At 39.5% G+C, this 20,764-nt stretch overlaps 1 protein-coding gene across 2 annotated transcripts; it reads left to right on the forward strand.

Moving 5' to 3' along the window:
- Positions 1–61: 61 nt before the first annotated feature.
- On the forward strand, positions 62–20,688 carry LOC143280850 (centriolar and ciliogenesis-associated protein HYLS1-like). 2 transcript variants are annotated; one of them, XM_076585569.1, is made up of 9 exons: positions 62–150; positions 1,993–2,097; positions 2,673–2,774; positions 10,217–10,296; positions 12,404–12,576; positions 13,193–13,248; positions 13,812–13,955; positions 15,803–15,981; positions 16,618–20,688. In XM_076585569.1, the coding sequence occupies exons 2-9, from the start codon at positions 1,995–1,997 to the stop codon at positions 16,711–16,713; spliced, it is 933 nt and encodes a 310-aa protein (XP_076441684.1). In that variant the 5' UTR covers positions 62–150; positions 1,993–1,994; the 3' UTR covers positions 16,714–20,688. The 2 variants fall into 2 exon arrangements, with proteins under 2 accessions (XP_076441684.1, XP_076441685.1); XM_076585570.1 differs by lacking the exon at positions 62–150 and adding an exon at positions 229–380.
- Positions 20,689–20,764: the final 76 nt, after the last annotated feature.

Genomic DNA, 20,764 nt, shown 5'->3' on the forward strand with positions numbered 1-20,764 from the left:
AACGCTTATCTCCCTTCCAAATAAAATGTTTTGATTGGCTTTTAGGAAACCAATGAAACATATTCAATTCATTTGTTTACAGGAACAGAAAATGGTGGAGGAGTAATCACGGATTGTGCGAAAATACATGAATTTAACTTCTTGGATTTGGTAATATTTTGATACATTTCACTATATATCCCATTTTTGATATTGCTCTTGTTCTAGAGATCGGTACTGATCATATTTGAAGATGGTGGCGCTGAAATGCTAACACGGTCCGTAGTGTAAAACTGACGAGTTCAAGCATGTTTCAGATCATTTCACGTGCCTGTGAGAATTTTATTGATGGATCTCTTGGCTGTCTCCGCAATAAAAGAGAACTTGTAAAATAAAATCAGGTGAGATAACAATTAACGCAATTAACCTGCAGAATGGACTTTTTAATCATTTTCAGTATTGGGGAACGGAAATTCAACGATTAGTTTACTTATAATAATGTCACCACAAGTGTACGACTTCGGCTTAATCAAGCAGACTTCAGCTTACATTAAGTGACAGTAGAAGTTGCAAACTCATGACAGTAATAGTACTGATATCAGACTAGAAGAAGATTTTCCTTAATCACAACATATTTGTATTTAGTAGAAGTAGCAGAGTAGGGGATATAATGGTAAATTACTTTTTAATTAGTCAGCCATCAGGCTCAGAGAGTCTTAAGTTCTCACAAGTTTGGATATATTTTGTCATATGTGCATGAAGTTTATAATTTACTAATGTTCTTTATCAAAGCACATAGTATTTTGATAATTATCAGTTGTGAAGAAACTTTTAAAAGGATTATAATGAAAGCAACAGAAGTAGTGCAAATTTAACTTTTAAGTTTAAAAACTTTTTTGTCAGTGGTGGGCAACAGTGTTTCGCTTTCAGTTTGCAAAGCTGAAGTTTTGAATCCTAGTATTGTTGGAAAATATTGATTGATTGAGTTATAACTTATATGTATACTTATATAGCGCCTATCCTCAGTCAGAAACCAAGCTCTAAGCACTTCACAAACACAGGGTCATTTGCACAACAGGCTGCCTGCCTGGGTATAGCCGACTGACAGCTGCCACTAGGAGCTCATTCGTTTCCTGTGTCATACAGTCAGATTTCACGCATGCACACACATACACTCAGACAGATGTGTAATATGTAGAAGATTAGAATTTACAGCAGCTCAAGTGACTTAAAAGTGGACAACCATGGTAACAAACTTACAAAGTAATTTAGTCTGGAGAATTATCCAGTCACCCAATACACATCTGTGCAGACAGGTCTGCAAATGTTATAACTTCCTATGGTTATACCAGAAAATCAGAAAATGCTTGCTGTTGTGGAAGACCCAGTGCAATGAAAAACCTAGAAGATCCCGATTTTGGTTTGACTTTGAGTGTACTGTTTCAGTGTTTGGTGATTTAATTAAAAAAGAATGTGAAGAACCCTCCACACCCTCTTCACTCATGAAAGATGAGTGTGGAGATCTGAGTCAGTAAATGATCATTTGATGGATGAAAAATTATGGAAAGTAAAATGATCATTCAAATGTTCCAGGAGTCATTCATGCTGTCATTTTTGACAAATATCTTAAAAGTGGTTTTAAACTTATTAGTTAGCTCTTGTAACAACAAGTCAGTGGTACAATTTGGTTTTACATTTTTGTAGATTGCCTATTTTTTGGTTTGGTGACAAAATCATGTGGGTTTTTTTCCCTTGTTATTGTGGCAAAATATCCACATGTATATCTTTCCCTCCACTCCTATATGTAACTGGCGGAGTGAACACCCATGCCATGTGAACATTTCTCATTCCGTCTGGAGGGGAACAATTGTGGATATTGCCTTTATATTTTGATTCTTTAATATTGATTTTATTTAATGATATACTCAGTGGTTAAGTTTGTGGTCTTATCATGATCATTGATTCAATATTATTATCCTTAATTTTTTGTTGATAAATCTTTTTGTTTTCCAGCGATGGATTCGTCTCTGACATTCAGTGATCAAGAAATTCAAGAGGAGCTGTCACGCTTAGGTTATGACAATATACCTTATGACAAGCTTAAACAGTTTCAGAAAGGTAATCATAATGGATTAGTTTGTTACATCTTGTGTTAAAACCCTTTGTCTTTGTTTCTTTTGTATATAACTGATTTATAGCTGGAAAATGTTAATAATTTGTTCTTAAAATATTTTCTTCTTAAAAGTTTGTCTTATACCGTATATTACTGCGTAAAAAAATACTAAAATCAGAATGACACTATTCCCCAGTATTCTCATATTATGATGGATCTTCCATCTGTCAGTTATGTATACTCAGTTGAGTCAATGGTCATACATGATATTTGTGTATTATTTTTTACGTGAAAATTATGTATCCTTGTATGTGTGTCACTTTGTGGTAAATGAGTACATGACTATAATCTCATCTGTATTTGTGTATAATTATAAGTAAGCATGTAAACACAGTGATACATGACTATCATTATGTGAGGTGCTGCAGCAGTGCAAGCTTGTGTGTATGTTTCTGTGTATGACACTGAGGATTTGCTTCTGTATGTATGTAAAGTCTTGAAACTTTTCTTGTGGGCAAATTGAACAAACATAATATTTAATACTGCACAAACTACAATCTGGGAACATTGGTGTGCTCAGATTTGAACCAGCTAGTCCTTGCTGAAAGGAGCGGAGGCAACTCACACAATAACAGTTTGGGATCTGGAGATGATGGCATCACAACACAAGAACACAGAGAAGGTTAGCTGATATTTCCTTGTGCTGTGTGAGTGAGAAGAACCGAGTGTGTGATGAACTTCAAACTTTACTCTTTTTGTGTAGAACTTGTATTTGTATTTTGTATTTGTATTTCTTTTTATCACATCAGATTTCTCTGTGTGAAATTCGGGCTGCTCTCCCCAGGGAGAGCGCGTTGCTACACTACAGCGCCACCCATTTTTTTGTATTTTTTCCTGCATGTAGGTTTATTTGTTTTTCCTATTGAAGTGGATTTTTCTACAGAATTTTGCCAGGAACAACCCTTTTGTTGCCGTGGGTTCTTTTACGTGCACTAAATGCATGCTGCACACGAGACCTCGGTTTATCGTCTCATCCGAATGACTAGCGTCCAGACCACCACTCAAGGTCTAGGAGAGGGGAGAGAAAATATCGGCGGCTAAACCGTGATTCGAACTAGCGTACTCAGATTCTCTCGCTTCCAAGGCGGACGTGTTACTTCTAGGCCATCACTCCACTTGTATTAGTTTTATACTATAGTTTTACAAAGGTAGGCAGTGGCAGACTCACAATTGCATAGTAATCATGCCAAGGAAATTTTCAGAATTGGCAGTTGTTAAATGAGTGCTGTATTATAACCAATGCATAGAATAGATTTTTGTGATTTCAGGTCAAAACAAAACAAAAATTAGTTTACTTTTGGATGTTCACTAAATTGTATTGTTGATTAAGGCTTTCCATTGTTATCATTTTTTGTTAGTAGTTTGCCCACAGTAGTTTGAAAGTTTCTCAGATCTTGATATGACTTCTTTTTTTTTCTTTTTGATTATTTTCTGTTTGCCAGAAGTTTTAAGTTTATATTTGGATGTTGTATTATTGATGAAGGCTTCCCATTGTTATCATTTTTTCTATGAAATGAGTCAAACCATACAGACTTTACAGTCATGCATCACATATGTCAAATCATGGATGACAGATCACAAACTAAATGATAATAAAACAGAAGCACTAATCTGGGTTCTCATTCACTCAAGCACTCATTTTCTGACTTGCCTAAGCCTTCATCTATCCAGGTAGGAACCTCAGACATACCTTTCTCAGCATCCGCATGCAATTTAGGGTACATGCTTTCAGATGACATGACACTTGACATACACATCAACCACATTTGTAGGTCAGCATATGAGGCACTCCGACAAATCAGCTCCATTCACCAATATCTAACCACAGAAACCACAAAGACATTGGTTTGTTCTTTTGTCCTATCTCGATTAGATTATGGAAATGCTCTTCTTGCCGGCTGCCCCAAACACTATGTTGACAAACTTAAAAAAATTCAAAACTCAGCAGCTTCCCTTCACTGGCTCCCCATTCACTTCAAAAAGTTCAAAACTCTGCAGCTTCCCTTCACTGGCTCCCCATTCAAGCATGAATACAATACAAACAAAGTCCTTAGTCACAATTTCTTCACTATCTTTCAGATCTATTTTCTGTCTATTCACCACCCAGCCATCTCCGTTCTTCAGATGACATATGAACTCTGTCCATTCCAAGAATTCACACAAAAACTTACGGTGAATATTCCTTTTCTTTTGTTGTACCAAAACAATGGAATTCACTGCCCTCACATATTTGTCACACCCCAACACAAGAGAGCACTCAAAACACATCTTTTCAATTTGTATCTTTCTAAGTAGAGCTTTTCCATTTGTATATGCTTGCTGTGAGTGTGATTGCTCTTGGAGTTGATTTGCACGCATTTGTGATGATTTTGGGTGTGGTTCTGTGAGGCCTGGTTTCTTGGTACATGTTTTGACCAGGGTGAATGTGATATGTTTTATCTTGCGGTGATTTTCGGCCAGTGTGATGTGAGACTATGATATTGCCTGTGATTATTTTACATTATATGTGTGTGTGTGTATGTGTGTGTATATGTATGTGTGTGTGTGTGTATATATATATAAAAATATGTGTGTGTGTGTGTGTTTGTATATATGTGTATGTATATGTATGTATATATATATATGTGTGTGTGTGTGTGTGAGAGAGACTTAGTTTGGAGCATGTAGATTTTGGCCAGCGTGATGTGAGATAGTCTGAAATATGTATTTTAGCAAATGTGATGTAGTTGTCTCGTTCATCATTTATCAGATGGATTCACCCATCTCCTTGACGAAGGCGGCAGTATGTCACAGGTCCTCCAGTTCTCCATAGAGCTTCCAGGCCGCTGGGATTTGGTCTGGCCAGGTTTTCTCTCGGAGCGTTTGGTGGAGCGGGCAAGACTGCAGCAGATGTTCTGTTGTCTGGCTGCCTGTTCTGCAGGGGCACTGCTCTGTGTCGCCGATACGGAGTTTCGTGTATAGGTGGTGTTTCAGGTGGTTGTGACCTGTCCTGAGCCTGAAAATGGCTACCTGCTCTTGACGAGTCAGCAGATAGTACAGGTCTGCTCTGTTGTGGCATGGACGCTGCTGCTTTCACTTGTTCTGCAGCTTGGCCTTAATGATGGTCCTGGATTCAGAGTAGCTGGTAGACCTGTCCATCTGCTCTTTCATAATGCCTTCCTTTGCCAGGGAGTCCGCAGTCTTGTTGCCAAGCATGTTGCAGTGGGAGGGAATCCACTGCAGGGTGACTGTGTGACTTGTACAGAGGGAGGCGAGAGAGGAGGACAGATCGTTGAGTTCTGGATCTCTGTTGGACCAAAAGGGCCTGCAAATGGACAGGGCATCGGTCAGGAAGATAACGTTGTGGCTGGCGTAGGGGGCTGACCTCTGATATGTGGCTGTTCTGTTTTATGTTTGATTCACTCTTATGGTATACAGTCCGTAGCGAGACGATTTTTTCTCTCTCCGGAAGCTTGAACATACACGCACCCATTTTTTGTATCTTTCGCAGAGCGTTCATGTAGAATGAGTCCAGAACTCTTTGGGAAACTTGTGTGCGGGGTTCTATAGTGACTTATCATTTCACCGCCTCGGAATCTGGGGTCCAATACTAGGATCAGCACCACCACTCAAGTTAAGAATGAAAAATCAGCGCCCTTTCCTATTCACTGGTAGCTCATTCCTCGACTTCCAATGCGCGTCATACTTTAGCATCATCCACTTGTTTAGTTTAATATAGTTTCAAAGGTAGCACGTGGCCGCTCCATTTGCATGTAACTCAGGGCCAGAAATTTCGAATTTGGAATTCTCTATGATTCTAATTTCTCCACATATACTTTTCTGATCTGGCTTAAAACACATACCCAAAATAGTTTTCTTTTGTCCTAAATTGTACTATGTTTGATTAAGGCATTCATTGTTATGATTTGCATGCTTGTAGTTTGCCACAAAAGATTCGAAGCTCAATCAATACCATTTATTTTTATTATTTGGGATTATTCGCTCTGCGGGGAAGTTTAAGTTTATACTTGGGGCTGTATGATGCTGATGTTCCATTTGATCTTTTCTTTCGTATAAAATAGTCACCATCCAGACTTCTCGTGGCTGACATTGTCCATCATGGGTGGCATCACAACTATTGAATTGACAGAAGCAGTCAATTTTGGGTTCTCGTCACTCAAGGCACTCTTATGTTTCCTAAGCTTCCTAATAGTGTAGACTTCAGCCCCTTCAGATACCGCATGAATTTGGAAACTTTGCTGATACTGACCGTTCAAATTGACTTAGCCTTGTGTCAGCATAGAGGTCATGATCCAGCTCCATTCACCATGATCTACCCAGTAAACCCCTAAGTTGGTTTGTCTTTGCCCTCATTAGTTCATGTGTAAGTGGTCTTTTTGGCATTAATTGTCACCAGCCACTGTTTTGTCCAGCTTTCGAGAACATTCAGCGCATGCTGTAGTTGGCAGTTGTGAGGTGTTCTTCCGAGCACCATAGGACGAGATCGTCTGCATGGATGGCTCCCTGGACTTTGCGTGGCATATCTTTGACGATGTTGTTGATAAAGATGAGGAATAGTGTAGGGCTGAGGACACCTCCTTGAGGAACTCCTTCTCTCAGTGTCTTCTTCCGACTGTATGCTCCATTGACATGGACTTGGGCCTTCCTATTGTTCAGGTACTGCAAGATCCACTGGTACATACAGCCAGTCACACCACTCTTCTGGAGATTCCTCCAGAGGCCATCCTTCCAGACTTTTGTCGTGTGCCTTTTCCATGTCTATCCACACCGTCAGTGTATGCTGTTTGTCCTGGAAGCCATCCTCGATCTTCTGGGCTATGTAGGTCTTTTGGTCCTCAGTGGAATGATGTTGGTGGAAGCCTGCCTGCTCTGGAGCGATGATGTTGCTCTTCTCCAGGTGCCAAACTAGGCGTGAGTTGATCATACGCTCTAGGAGCTTGCCCACACAGATGGTGAGGCTGATGGGGCGATAACTATCAGCCCTGGCTCTGTCTTTGCCCTTCTTGTGGATGGGCACCATGTCAGCTTCTCGCCAGCTCTGTGGAACATGCCCCGTCTTCCAACTGTTGTTGAAGAGAACAAGGAGTTTGGTCTTTGCTTTGGTGCCAAGGTGTTTTAGCATTTCATTGATGATTTTGTCAGGACCTGGAGATTTTTTGTCCTGCAAAGACTTTACGGCTTCTTCAAACTCCTTCAGTTTGAAAGGCCTGTCCATATATTCAGGTTGGTCTTGGTCATCCTGATGATTCTTTATTTCATCATGGACTTGTTGTTTTCTGTCCTCTGACACAGTGATGTTGCTGATCTGCTCATAGCTGCATCTCTCCCTGTCACCATCTCTTGGTCTTTTTGAAGCGCGACAGGTGCTGACCTTGTCTCTTCGTTGTTCATGGCTTTGGTGAGTTTCCAGAGTTTGTTGCCATCTCTGTCAAGGTTCAGCTTTTCTGTTTTCTCCATCCAGGTTGTTCTTGCAGCTTGGATGTAGGCCTTTCTGTATTTGGCAGTGCAGGCTTTGAGAGTAATGTTGTTTTCTTGTGTTGGGTTGCTTTCAACCTTCTCTCTAGTCCTTGTCACTTCATCTTCAAGTTCCTGTAGCTCTTCTGTCCAATATGGCCTGTATTTCTTGTGAGCGCCATGTGGAATTGCCTTTGAGGCTGCTTTCAGGATGGATTGGTTGAAGTTTTTAGTGGCTCTGTTGATGTTGTAATCGTCCATTTTGATGGTCTTGCAGTTCTTGTCAGAGAGGCCCGCAAACATCTCCCAATCTGCCTTCTTGTAATTCCATCTGGGAAAGGACTTGGCATTGCTTGGTGTATACTGCAAATTGATGGCCAGTAGTACTGGTCTGTGGTCGCTGCCTGCCAACTGTCTTTGTACCTTCCTGCTGTTTTTTGGGCAAGGTCTTCATTGGCAAAGGCAAGATCTGGGGTGGTTGTGGTGAGCCATTGGCGAGAGAAGAGGTTGGTGGGTCTTCTGGATCATTCAGCAGAAGCAGATTGCTCTCTATCTGCCAGTCCTCTACTTCGTCTCCTCTTCGGTCATTCTCACTGTAACCCCAACAGGTTGAGTGGCTGTTAAAATCACCTACTACCAAGCAGTTCTCTGATAGTATGTCCATTTTCTGTAAAGATAGCTCTTTGTCTTGAGGGCAGTACACATTGAAGATGGTGATGACAGTCTTGTCCACTATAATCTTGATTCCATGGATTTCATTTTCCTGATTAGTATCCACTGTAAATTCTGAGGCTGATATACTGTTTTTGACGAGTATCTGCACTCCTTCTTTTGATCTTCCTTCTCTGTCCATCTTGAAGGTTTGGTAACCTCTGACTCTGAACCTGTGGTTGGATTTCAGGTGTGTCTCCTGGATACAGGCCACATCAATGTTCAGTCTTTCAGAAAGTGGAATCTTTTTGTGGTAGATGCCCTCTGCATTCCACTGGAGAATGAGTGGTCTAGAAGTTTCTCCATGGTTAGATGTTTTTTGGCCATTTGCAGTTTTCCTCCGCCTCCGAAGCCTGGCTCCTCACAACGGGACAGGGTGACCACCAGTAGCATGGGGTGGGCCCTTTTGAGGCACACGGCCCGGCACTCTACTGGCCTGGTGGGACTCCACTGGTAGAGCACCATCTCGAAAAGATTTGAGGTTTTCCATCCACGACGTAAATGCGTTGTACTGCCGTTATGTGCCAGGGGCCCAGTACATCTGTCTTCAGCATTAGTTTTCTTGTCCCAGTTTCCCCCTTGTAGGCGACTTGCTGACCAAGGCTTAAGAGCATCCCCTACCCTGGTTTGTTTCTCTGAGGTTTTCCTTCCCCGGGGCTAGAGGTTTTTATGCCCCTCTTACTCACATAATGAACCCGTCATAGGACACATGGGGAATTTGATATGGTGTAGCAGTGCCACCTGTTACCCCACCCCATCCTGGTAGAAACATCGCCATTTGGTCCGGGACTGCTTATTCGACCAGGCAAGCCTGACTTATATCGCAGCTAACCCTCGTATCTGGGGGCCGTTCCCCAATCCGCCACCTGGGGACACGCCGGGTTGGGGATAGTCGCCCCGCCCGGGCAAATTTAATGTGAGACTATGTCTATTTTTTCTTTTTAATCATTTTCTATTTGTTTGTTTTTCTGTTGTTGGTTTTTTTGTTGTTATTTTGGGGGGTAGGGGTTAACTGGGGGAAATGGGGGAGTGTTGCTATTTTCTGTTTGTTTGTTTTTCTGTTGTTGGTTTTTTTGTTGTTATTTTGGGGGGTAGGGGTTAACTGGGGGAAATGGGGGAGTGTTGCTATTTTCTGTTTGTTTGTTTTTCTGTTGTTGGTTTTTTTGTTGTTATTTTGGGGGGTAGGGGTTAACTGGGGGAAATGGGGGAGTGTTGCTATTTTCTGTTGTTGGTTTTTTTGTTGTTATTTTGGGGGGTAGGGGTTAACTGGGGGAAATGAGGGAGTGTTGCTATTGTCCTGTTACCCCACCCCATCCTGGTAGAAACATCGCCATTTGGTCCGGGACTGCTTATTCGACCAGGCAAGCCTGACTTATATCGCAGCTAACCCTCGTATCTGGGGGCCGTTCCCCAATCCGCCACCTGGGGACACGCCGGGTTGGGGATAGTCACCCCGCCCGGGCAAATTTAATGTGAGACTATGTCTATTTATTTATTTATTTAATTTTTTTTAAATTTCATTTTAATTCTTTAAAAAAAAAATTTTATTCATATTTTTATGTCACTTAGTCTTTAATTTGTGTATCTTATTGTAAAGCGCGGTGAGCCCCGTTTGAGATAGGGGTACTGCGCTATATAAGCCTGCATTTTTTTTTTTTTTTTTTTTTTCAGTAGTTTGTTAGTTTCTGAAATCTTCTTATGACTGATTTTTTTTTTCTTTTTAATCATTTTCTATTTGTTTCATGTTTGTTTTTCTGTTGGTTTTTTGTTTTTTTTTTGTTGTTGGTTATTTTGGGGGGTAGGGGTTAACTGGGGGAAGTGGGGGAGTGTTGCTATTGTTCTGTTTGTATCAGTGTGGATGTACAACATTAAAGATAATTATTTTTTTTTAATTCACAGAATTTCTTGCCTCACCTGTGGACACACTATTGGATAAAAACAATGCTGCAGATGGTCCGGGCGCTGGGCAGTATTGTCTTGTGAGTTCACATTTTGATTGAGATCTCTCCTTATTCTCTTTTCTGTCTGCTTTGTGTTATTGTCTGTCAGTCTCTCTCAGCCTCCATCCTCTGACTCATCTCACCAATTTCAATTCTTGGTATATTTGTTCAAAACAAATTGTAAAACATGTTGCCTTCTGTCTCTCACTCTCTGTCCCTGACTCCCTGTCATTCTCTCTCTCACACACACACACACACACACACACACATATTAGGTACCGGCAACCTCACTTGTTAAACTGAAGCTGAGACTAAAAAAACGTTGATTTTGCCCATTTTCCCCAAGCCTGTAACTTCAGTGATGATTAAGAAATAAAGATATGTTTTATACAGAAATAAAGTTCACTTTCTCCTCGTTCCAGTGCTGTTTTTGTTTTTCATCTGTAATTTATCTTTGTTGAATAAGAGATTCAAAATCAGGGGTAGTCTAAAAGCTTCTTGCACGTTTTGACCGACTGCTCCGACACAGATCGCGTCAACTGGTTTTCCCATCTCTCTTTTCTTCGCTTAGCTTGCCTGTTCCATTTGATCTACAGAGCTATTTTTAGTACAGTTGTGTTTGTCTGAACCTCATCTTTCCGGTGAATATTAGTTCGGCTTGCAAAACCGCATATTGCGAAGATAGCGTGCAAAAAACGATTTTTGCTTGACTTTAAACTTAAAATTCTCAAAATTGGTAATAGATACAATAGTTATTACGGATACTAAAGAGAAGCGTTTTTAATTTCCTTTCGAAAGGTATACGCAACTACCGCATGGTATTACTGGTGCAGACAAGCTCCGAGTCAAAAGAGTGGTCTGTGCATCATTCGGATGCCGAAATGCAGCAACATTTACGAGGGGGTATTTTTCATAAATGAGTGCACAAAAGTGCTTGATCGAAGGGAATACCCCATACTGCCGCACCTCGTTTCGAATCTAACTGAAGCGACAATCATTTTTTCTTATTTTCGTGATGGAATTAATGATAAGTATGTTAAATTGCTGTTTGTTGAAATGAAATTAATCAGCAGATATATTCTATAGTAGTAGTTTCACTTTTATTTACAAAACACAAATTATTACACACAAAAATTTTATTTTTCCATAACATCATCATTCCTGCAGCTTGATAACATGATTTAGAAAAAAAAAGTAAAGAAAGAAAGAAAAAAAATTGCTGAATGTGACTTTTAATTAAAGAGTCATGGTAGTGTGTGTGTCTGTCAGAGAGAATGAGAATAATGATGTGTATTTGTGCATGTGTGTCTGTCCAGTTAAAAAAAAAAAAAGAAGAAAAAAAGAAGAATTTGATGTTAAATCTTACAGATCATATGAAATACTTCTAATTCTAAAAAAAAATGTCTTCAAACTGAATTATTGCTGTACCCCATTTTAAAGGCCTTGGTCAGCTGAATACAAATCACTTCATTTCATAAAAATAGCTTGATAAATGAAGAAACTGCACCTGTTATTTGGACAAATTTTGCCGTGTGAGAATTTGCTAAAAAAAAAAAAAGAAAAAAAAAAGGGATTTTATATAAAGCTCAATATCAATAAAACGATCAGGTAATATAGCTGGGGGGAAAATTAGGCATCTTTACTATAAACAAAATATCATTCTCCTTAATTTTTAGCTGTCTCTGTTGTTTAGTATACATGCAGTGATGCTGTAAAATTGGCCAAAACTCAAAATGAAATTCAAAAAGGCTCAATTTTAATGAACTTCAATTGACTGTAACTTTGGTTCTAATACACATAGAAATATAATTATTGTGGTGGGATGTTTGTTTTGACTTATAGTTTTAATCTATGCTTGTTTAAATGTTGTTTTAACAGATTTTTTTTTTTTTTAAGGTTGCTGGTACCTGCATATATGTATCAAAGAGAAGTGTAAACTTGTGGATGTCCATGCATGATGATTAGACAATTTAGAGTTTTGAATTGTCATTGTTAACAGTATGAAAGTACAGCTTTCCAACAAAATATAAGTTACATAAGAGTCAAAGAATTGTAATTGTGTAATTATATTATGTATCATGTATTTGTTTAAATAAATAATGAATCTATCATATGAGAGATCCCTTTTTCTACTATGTTTGCATAGAGACGAGAAGACCTGGAGGAGCATGACTTGAGACATAAGGAGAAATCCAAAGAGAAACCTTCAGTGCCTGGTCACTTCTCTCTCTTTGAACTTCCCCCCAAAGTGCAGCACTTCCGTGATGATGTCTCTGAAACAGAGTCTGAAATACGTAGGATGAAACGCAAAACATTGAGGTAGGTAGTCCCTTACGCTCCTCTAACATTATACTGTGTATATCTTTTTTATTTCTTTTTTATTGTATGCTTTGTTACACCTTTAAATATATGTCATTGCCCTGTTCTAGGTATTCTGATCCCTTGTTACTACCTTAGTCATTGTGAATATATATGTCTTCATCTTTCGCAATGTAACGCCTGCTAATGGATACTCCGTTGGTTGTTTGCACAAGCATGTTCCAGTAAACTGGTCCTATTCCTAATGTCCAGAACAACCTCACTTCCACATTATAAATATGTGACAGAAACTGCCCAGTTCTGCCTTACCATGCCCCTTTCCCTCTTCGCCGCCCCCCCCCCCCCCCCCCCCCATCCCCCAACAAAAAAAAGTTTCTGCATTTGCAGATCTATAAACATATTATTGTGTGTTGAGTGTATGTGATGTGTCTTTGTTACTGGATGCTTGAAAACTGATTGAGTGTTCTTGTTAATGAACTGGATAGATTTTCAAGGCTAACTCTTGGATATGATCCTTAAGACTTTTCTTTTGATCATATAGGAAAAAATGAGTTGCTTATGAAATTGTGGAAATTATGTTTGTCACAAGTTTAAATTGTTTATTGTTACTCCACAGGAAAAATGAAGAGGGAGCAAAATTCATAGATGAGTCTATGTCAGATATTGACACAGGTGAGACTATACTTCTTTTTTTTTTCCTCTAAGAAAAAATTATTTTAAAGTTTTTTGCATTGTCCATTCTAAAGGGAAGAAAAAATAATCATTTGATATCTGCAAAAAGATTAGATTTTTTCAGTTCTATGTACTGTTGATTTTTGTCTTGTATTTTGTTAAATTGGTTTCTTTGGGTTTGGTTCGTCTATGTTTGGTAAGAATGGTGTATGCATGTAGATAATGTATATGTGATTTTTTCTTAAGTGCAGACATTAAATAAGATATTCATATAGACTGTGGAAGTACTTCATTTGATGGTTGCTTTCTTTTCATAATTCATTTCTTTATTATTGCTTTTACAAGGATCCTGTAAACAAGTACAGTGAAGTGAGTCTAAAGATTAAGAATTATGAAGTCATAAATAGAATGAGATTTTGTATAAGGACCTTGTTAAGCTGTACCATAAGGATCGTGGTAACAGGTTATCGCCACTTAATTACATACAAAGAATTTATTTTCTAGTGACCAGGTTGTGGTCAAACCTCTAAATCAGAGTGTGCTATACATGTTGCTGACTTCAGGTAGCATCATTGACACCCATGAAAGGATGCAGCGTATGGTGTTGCGAGATCTGGACCTTGTGGAACCAAGACGATCACAGTCGGCTCGTTCTCGGGAACCACCACCATACAGACTGGGGCCTGACGACCCTCGACCTCCCTCAGGTGACTGAACACTTGGACAATGCAATGTCACAACATAGAAAGAGTATCACTAGAAAGTTCATGGACAGTGTAGTGTTTGTCAGGTAGAAAGATAATTGCTTTAATTTGTATTGTATTACTTTTCATCAGAACAGATTTCAGGCTGCTCTCCCTGGGAAGAGCTCATTGCCACAGTGCAGTGCCGCCCTCTCTTTTTTGTAGCCTGCAAGTGTATTTGTTTTCCCGAGCCGTAGCTTCCCTAGTCTTCCTGAGAAGCTGTGACTCAGGAATGCCACAAACTTTACCTCAGCGGACAACAGGACAAACATGCTCATGGTGTCAGGTTTCTGGTTCACAAAAACAATGTGAACTCTGGCATGGGGTGCTGACCTAGTATCATACGCTTGAAGGTAATCCCATTCAACATCCCATTATCCAGGTTTATGCACCAACAAGTGATAATGATGAGGCTGTGGAAGATTTCTATGAACACATGCAAGAAGATTTTGATCAAACCTCAAAGAAAGACGTAATTATGCAAGGGGACTGGAACGCCAAGGTAGGAGAGGATGCTTACAACAACTGGAAAGGCACTTGTGGACTGTCCTGCAAATGTCAAGTCAAATAACTGAGGCATCCCCTGAAAACGGAGTATGGCTGTCCACATGGTGGGGTAAAAATGGTCATACACGTAAAAGCCCACTCGAATGAAGAAGAAGAAGAAACAGCAGAGGCCAGGTGATACAGTGTCTGTATGAAAAGGCCAGCAATGCAGTCTATTTCAATGGCAGCATTGGAAACTGGTTCAGGATAACTGTTGGAGTTTGACAAGGCTGTTTATTATCTCCCACTCTCTTCAGCATCTTCCTGGAGAGGATTATGACTGAAGGAACAGTCCACATCTGTTGCAGGACAATCACCAATCTGCATTCTGCCGATGACATTGACAGACTGGCAGGGAATGAAGACGAGCTTGTTAACCTGATGGAAAGCCTTGACAAAATATCTGCAGCTTATGGCATGGAGATCAGCACAAAGAAGACTATAATGATGACAGTAATGACAATAATGATACAGCCCACAGAGATGTGATGCTTCTGTAAGATCCTTGGCATTACATACAGGGGCCACATCACAAACAAAGTGCGTAGGAGTCAAGCAAGCTATTGAGCCATATGATGGAAAGAAAAGGAAACTGAAGTGGTATGGCCACATCTGCATTCATAAGGACTGTCTAAGACCTTTCTGCAGGGAAAAGTGCAAGGAGCAAGGAGAAGAGGCAGGCAGAAGAGGAGATGGGAGGATAACATTTCAGAGTGGACAGGTCTAACCCTGAGACAGTAAGGACAGACAACCGTGATGGAAGGAGGCTGGCTGCCAAGTGTGTGGTACCCCCACGGTCTACAAGACTGTGGGATAGATAGAAGAAGTGGATTTTTGTTTAGAATTTTGCCACAGGCGACCGTTTTGTTGCCAACTGTTCGGTCACATGTGCTTTGTGCATGCTTCACACTGGACCTGGTTTATCTCCTCATCCAAATGACTGTCACCCAGACCATCTTAAGGTCTAGTGGAGGGGAGTAAAACTCCCAGTTTGGGAACCTGTGGGCACTTGCTTCCTAGTCGGGCACATTACCACCAGGCTGTTTATCACAATTAAAGTTTGTGTTTAATTTTCTGTTGATATATATATATTTCTGTGCGTGTGTTTGTGTTGTGTGTGTGCGTGTGTGTGTGTGTACAATGAAGATGGGTGGATGTATGGCTTTTCACATTGCATATCACTGTGTGAAAAGATTATAAAATACTATTAAATAAAATAACACCAAAAAAGACAGCATCATCAGATATGGTGAACTATGTTACAGTGATCTACCCTTCCTTTGACCACCCTCACACCAGAAACCTGCGCCGGGCAGACCCAGTGGCCCGCTACCACCAGATGCAGCAGGCCTGGGCCACACAGCAAGCCCCGGGGGAGAACCAGCGTAAAGATCTTCGCTGGAACGTCAGGGAGCAGATGCTCACTCAGTTTGTCCCAGAAAAGGTGAGTGATTTGCCTGTTCAGTTGTCCTTTCACTGGTGATACAAGTATGCTTGTCCTTACTTTCAAACTGTACAAATTCTTTGGTGCTCTGTTGTCTTTTTGTGTGTTGAGTTTTAGTGCATTCTTTAGGGCTTGACAAAAAAATATTACCACACCTAGTTGTCTTTTCGCAGAGGAAAATATCTGTGATCAACTTTGGCAGTTTCAAAGAGCTCGATCAAAATAGCAATGATCTGTGGATGATTATGGAAAGAAATTTGTGAACTTTCAAAGTGAAGCATAGAAAATAACAAAGTGGCAAAATTCTCGGGGCAACTTTTTGGAATGCATAATTAAGGGCGAAGACTGCTTTATGAATTTGTGGTTTGACATGAAAATGACCTGAATCCTGATGCAACAGTAGTTGACAATGTTTATCAATGGAAAAATTATAAAGAATTATAAAGAAAACGTTCTGTGTAAAAAATTTAGAGGTGCTTCAGAAGATATATTGCTTGAGGAGTTATGATTTGCATGCACCAGCTTTAGTACATAAGGTGATTTTTCCTGATGTGTTCAATGCGGTGTGAAAAAAACCCACAAGTTGTAATTATTTTTGGCAAAAAAGTACTGAAAAGGGAATGTATCTTTGTGCAGAAACCACAGAGAAAGTACATACCAAACAACTACATTCCTCCCACAGAGAAACAGCGCAAAGCACTTCGGTGGCAGATACGCATGGACATGGCCTGATGCATTCTGCTCATCACTGTTGGTGTCTGCATTTACCCACTTTCGTTCATATGACTGAGACATTTCAAACCATGAGACATTGTCTGCAGATAGCTTTTTGTCTTTTCTGCAAGTGAATCTGGAACCATTAAGATGTGTGATAAATAGTTGCCATTGTAGTGTTTTATGTAGTCATTTTCATGTCAAATGGCTAGATAAATCTGTTACTTGTGGATCATTAAATGAACTTGACACCTGATATTTGCAACTTTATGTATTTACATGTTTATCATGTTCAACAGGCAGTTATTTCCATTCACCATTTGTTACACTTGCAGCTGTTGTGGTTGTATAGAGAAAAGCAGCCTTGAAGTTGAATGGTTGAGAGTTTGTGGTGCACTGAAAGTTTGCTATTCGGTTTGCAGATGATCCATTTACCCTCTTCCTTTCTTTCCCCTCTCCCTGTCTCCCTACCAAACTGGTCAGTTTCTCTTCACTCAAACTTCAAGAAAGAATGATATTGACAGTAAACAAAATATTCATAGCACAAGAGTTCATGCCAAAGTCTGCCTATACAGAGACTAAACTAAGCCATAAGGAAAATAAAAAGTGTTGTGACACCCAATTCATGAGGAAGTGCTCATGTTGCCTTCCCTGTTGTGGAGAGCACACATTTTCCTCTGTGAACTTCCCTGCATTTTTGTAATCTTGTCTTGTCCTATTAAAGTGAATGTTGATAAGATAGTCATGAGCCAAGTTCAACAGTGGGCTCACAGAGTTAGAGTTTGTATTACCAGGCGCCCAAAGTAAACAGATTTTCCCCCCCTCCCACTTGTTTTTTTTCCCACGCTTGCAAACAAGGTTTACTTGTTTCTGTTTTCCATCGTGAATCACAATTACAGTCACAATGTGACAAAATTCAAGGTGTTGTAAACTGAAAAATATGTGAACTGGCATTCATACTTCCTCAATATATTTTTTTTTTTTCTGGTTGAAAGGAGAAAAAAAATATTGGAAATGTACAAAGTTAACAAGGAAGAACATCAAATATGGTGACAATTTTGTTTGGGTGATTTTTATCAAATGCAGATATGCGCACAAACGCATGAAGCACAAAACTGAAAAACAAAAAAAATATGAAAAAAACAGACTAGCAAACAAAGACAAAACAGAGTTATGTATTCATGTATGCTTACATGCTCCAACACAAAATGAATTCTACAGTATTCTATGTAAAACATTCATTATATGTTCAGTGTTGATTTTGTATTAATAGTTGTCTATGAAAAGATAAAGTGGCATTATTGTTCGTTTGTTTTTTGTTGTTTTTTTGTTTTGTTTTTTTGCTGCCCCATTCATCTGCACCGTTTCAGTGGCATTACTCCCACGCCGCTCATTTAGATTCCCCCATACACGGCCACACCCGGGTTCGTCTGTCGCAGTTCTAGTGTCAGCAGTCCACAGGGAACCATCGATGTTAGGTTGCCAGGAGGCCACACACCAGAGGAGACCCTGCACTGCTGCTGAGTCACTTCGGTGGTGTTCAGTGGTGCCTGTTCTGTTTTAACATACTTAGGACACCACCTACTAAGCCCCCTACTAACGACAATAATGGCTTAGTCGCGGAGCCAGACTGAGTGAGCGTCCCTCCCAGAGTGAAGACCGGAGTGGCATTATTGTTGCCCAACTTAATGTTACATTGTTGGATGTGTTTGTATACGTACATGTGTGTGCGAGTTGTTGTTTGCCCAACCACTATGATTATTTCAATGACATTGGAAGAAGAAAGGATTTCTAGTTTTTTAATTGAATTTAGAATTAGTGTGGGGAGGGGTTGGGAATGCGGGGGGCAGGCTTATCAATGTCAGCCGTAAATGATAGTAAAGTATGATAACTCTGAACAAACATTTTTGTTTTTAATTATCGATCTAGCAATACAAACTTCTTCCCCCCCCCTCACCATCCCCCCTCCATCTCTCCCTCTCCCTTCTTATCTCACTCTATGTATCTACCCCCTTGCTTATACTGCGTTACTGGGGAAAAAAAATTCTGTCAAAACAAACAAAAACTTGGTAATTAAATCCAACAATAGAAGTCTCAGTTAACTGCAAAGCACAGACAGCACTAAATCCTCAAGGTTTATGTTTTCATGTTTAACAATTGAACTTTTACTTTGTGTATTAATGGCAGGCATTTATGTCGGGCTATTCCTTGTAGATAAAATGAAGAACATTCCGTCCACGATGCTCCATATATCTTGAAATTTGTCATGTTTGGGTTGATGTCATATAGCCCCCCCCCCCTCCCCCCACCCCCATTTCTTTTTTTTTTTTTAGTGGTACTATATGATCAGTGTATTTGTATAGTACTGTTGTATTTGTATAGTACTGTTTCAATATATATGTGAAAATTTTAGTACAGTGGCTGGAACCTCGGCATAATCATTTTCTTTTTTCTTGGTGGTGTAGCTGCATGACTAATTTGATTAAATGTATTGCTCGATGGTTTGGTATGATCTGTGTTTTATATACTGACTTGGCATTGTGGATTTTGGTTTTTAGTAGTTTATTCAAAGTACATTTATTTCAAACTTTTTCATCATGTGGATTAGCTATTCCACCTTTCTGAGGTAGTTCTCAAAACTAAAAAGAAGACTTGCTGCCAAAATACAAGCAAAAAATTTTTTTTATATATATAGATAAAGAGAGAAAACATAAATTCCATGCACTGTTTCTTGTCAATCTATTCTACACTGTGAAAATAATATAAGATTTAAACAATTAATTGTTTGGGTAGGCGGGGCTCTTGTACAACTTAATAATGGCATGTAATGTTGGCTTTTCTTTATTTACTACTCTTTTCATGTGAAGAATTTGTCTTCTTTGTCCATTTTCATGTACTTCTATGGGAGTTTTTGAAATAATAAAATTCTTGTATTTCTTGCAGATTTATAGTTAATTAAGTTCCCAGTGTGTGTCTGTTAATAATTTTTGTTTAGATATTTGGACATGTTCGCTGCTGTTTAACATCCAACTCGAGCGTACAAGTATGGATGTAAATGAAATGCAAAATCTTTTAAAAGTTCTTATGACATGAACCTACGGTCAAGAATCAGAAGAAAAAAGTAAAATAGAAGAAACATCATGATCAGAGTGTAACTAGACTGTGTGTTAGTAATATGATTAAAAAAAAAAAAAATTCAATTGTGTGAAAGACTTGCCAGCACCTGACATTTCTGACACACCCATATCTTTAACTGCCGGAGTCTGCACCAGTGGGTCACGGTTAAGTATGTGTAATTAAAATTAGGCTTTAGGTTTTGCAGCATTTCCCTTCTGCTATATTTCTAAAGGAACCGACTTCATCCATGTGTGGAGCTGTCACTGAACTAGATCCATCCATCTGAAGTCGCACCATTACAGCTTGGCGATTCACAAAGATACTGTTTTAGGATTGAACAGACTTTCATTTGTAGGAAACGGTCATGATTCACAGCATAGCTTTGTATTGATGCGGGTTGCAAGCATAAATAATGCATGCAAACAACTTTACTCCAATTTGTTGATGCTGACCTACAGTATCATATGCTTCATCAGCGTGTCCGTGGAAGTGGAAATTGTTGGCAGGACACTGAAGTTCAACCAGGCTGATTTTACTCTCATGATGAAATGGACAACAATAATTAAATAAATATACCTGCTTTTTCTGAGTTTCAAGACATTAATGAGACACGTTTAACTACTGACTAATACAAGTAGTTTGGCAAAAAACAAAAAAACTTCTGCAAAATAACTTGATCATATAGCCGCTATGAGCATGAATGTACATTAGATAAAAATGAAAACAAGAATGCCAGAGAATCAACAGACAGACAGAAAATACGGGGGGGAAAAACTTAGCCATATGAAGAGCACAGGAACAGGAGTCATGATGGCTGCCGGAAAAGAGGACGCTAGTCAGGGGGACAAAGGGGAGGTTACCTACTTCCAGGAGGTTATCGGCCGTAGCTACTTTCGTTTTCTCCACATAGGCGGATAGTAGTTTGCACAGGAAAAAGCCTTTATTGACTGTG

Source organism: Babylonia areolata, chromosome 4, assembly GCF_041734735.1.
Source record: "Babylonia areolata isolate BAREFJ2019XMU chromosome 4, ASM4173473v1, whole genome shotgun sequence".
NCBI lineage: Eukaryota > Metazoa > Mollusca > Gastropoda > Neogastropoda > Buccinidae > Babylonia > Babylonia areolata.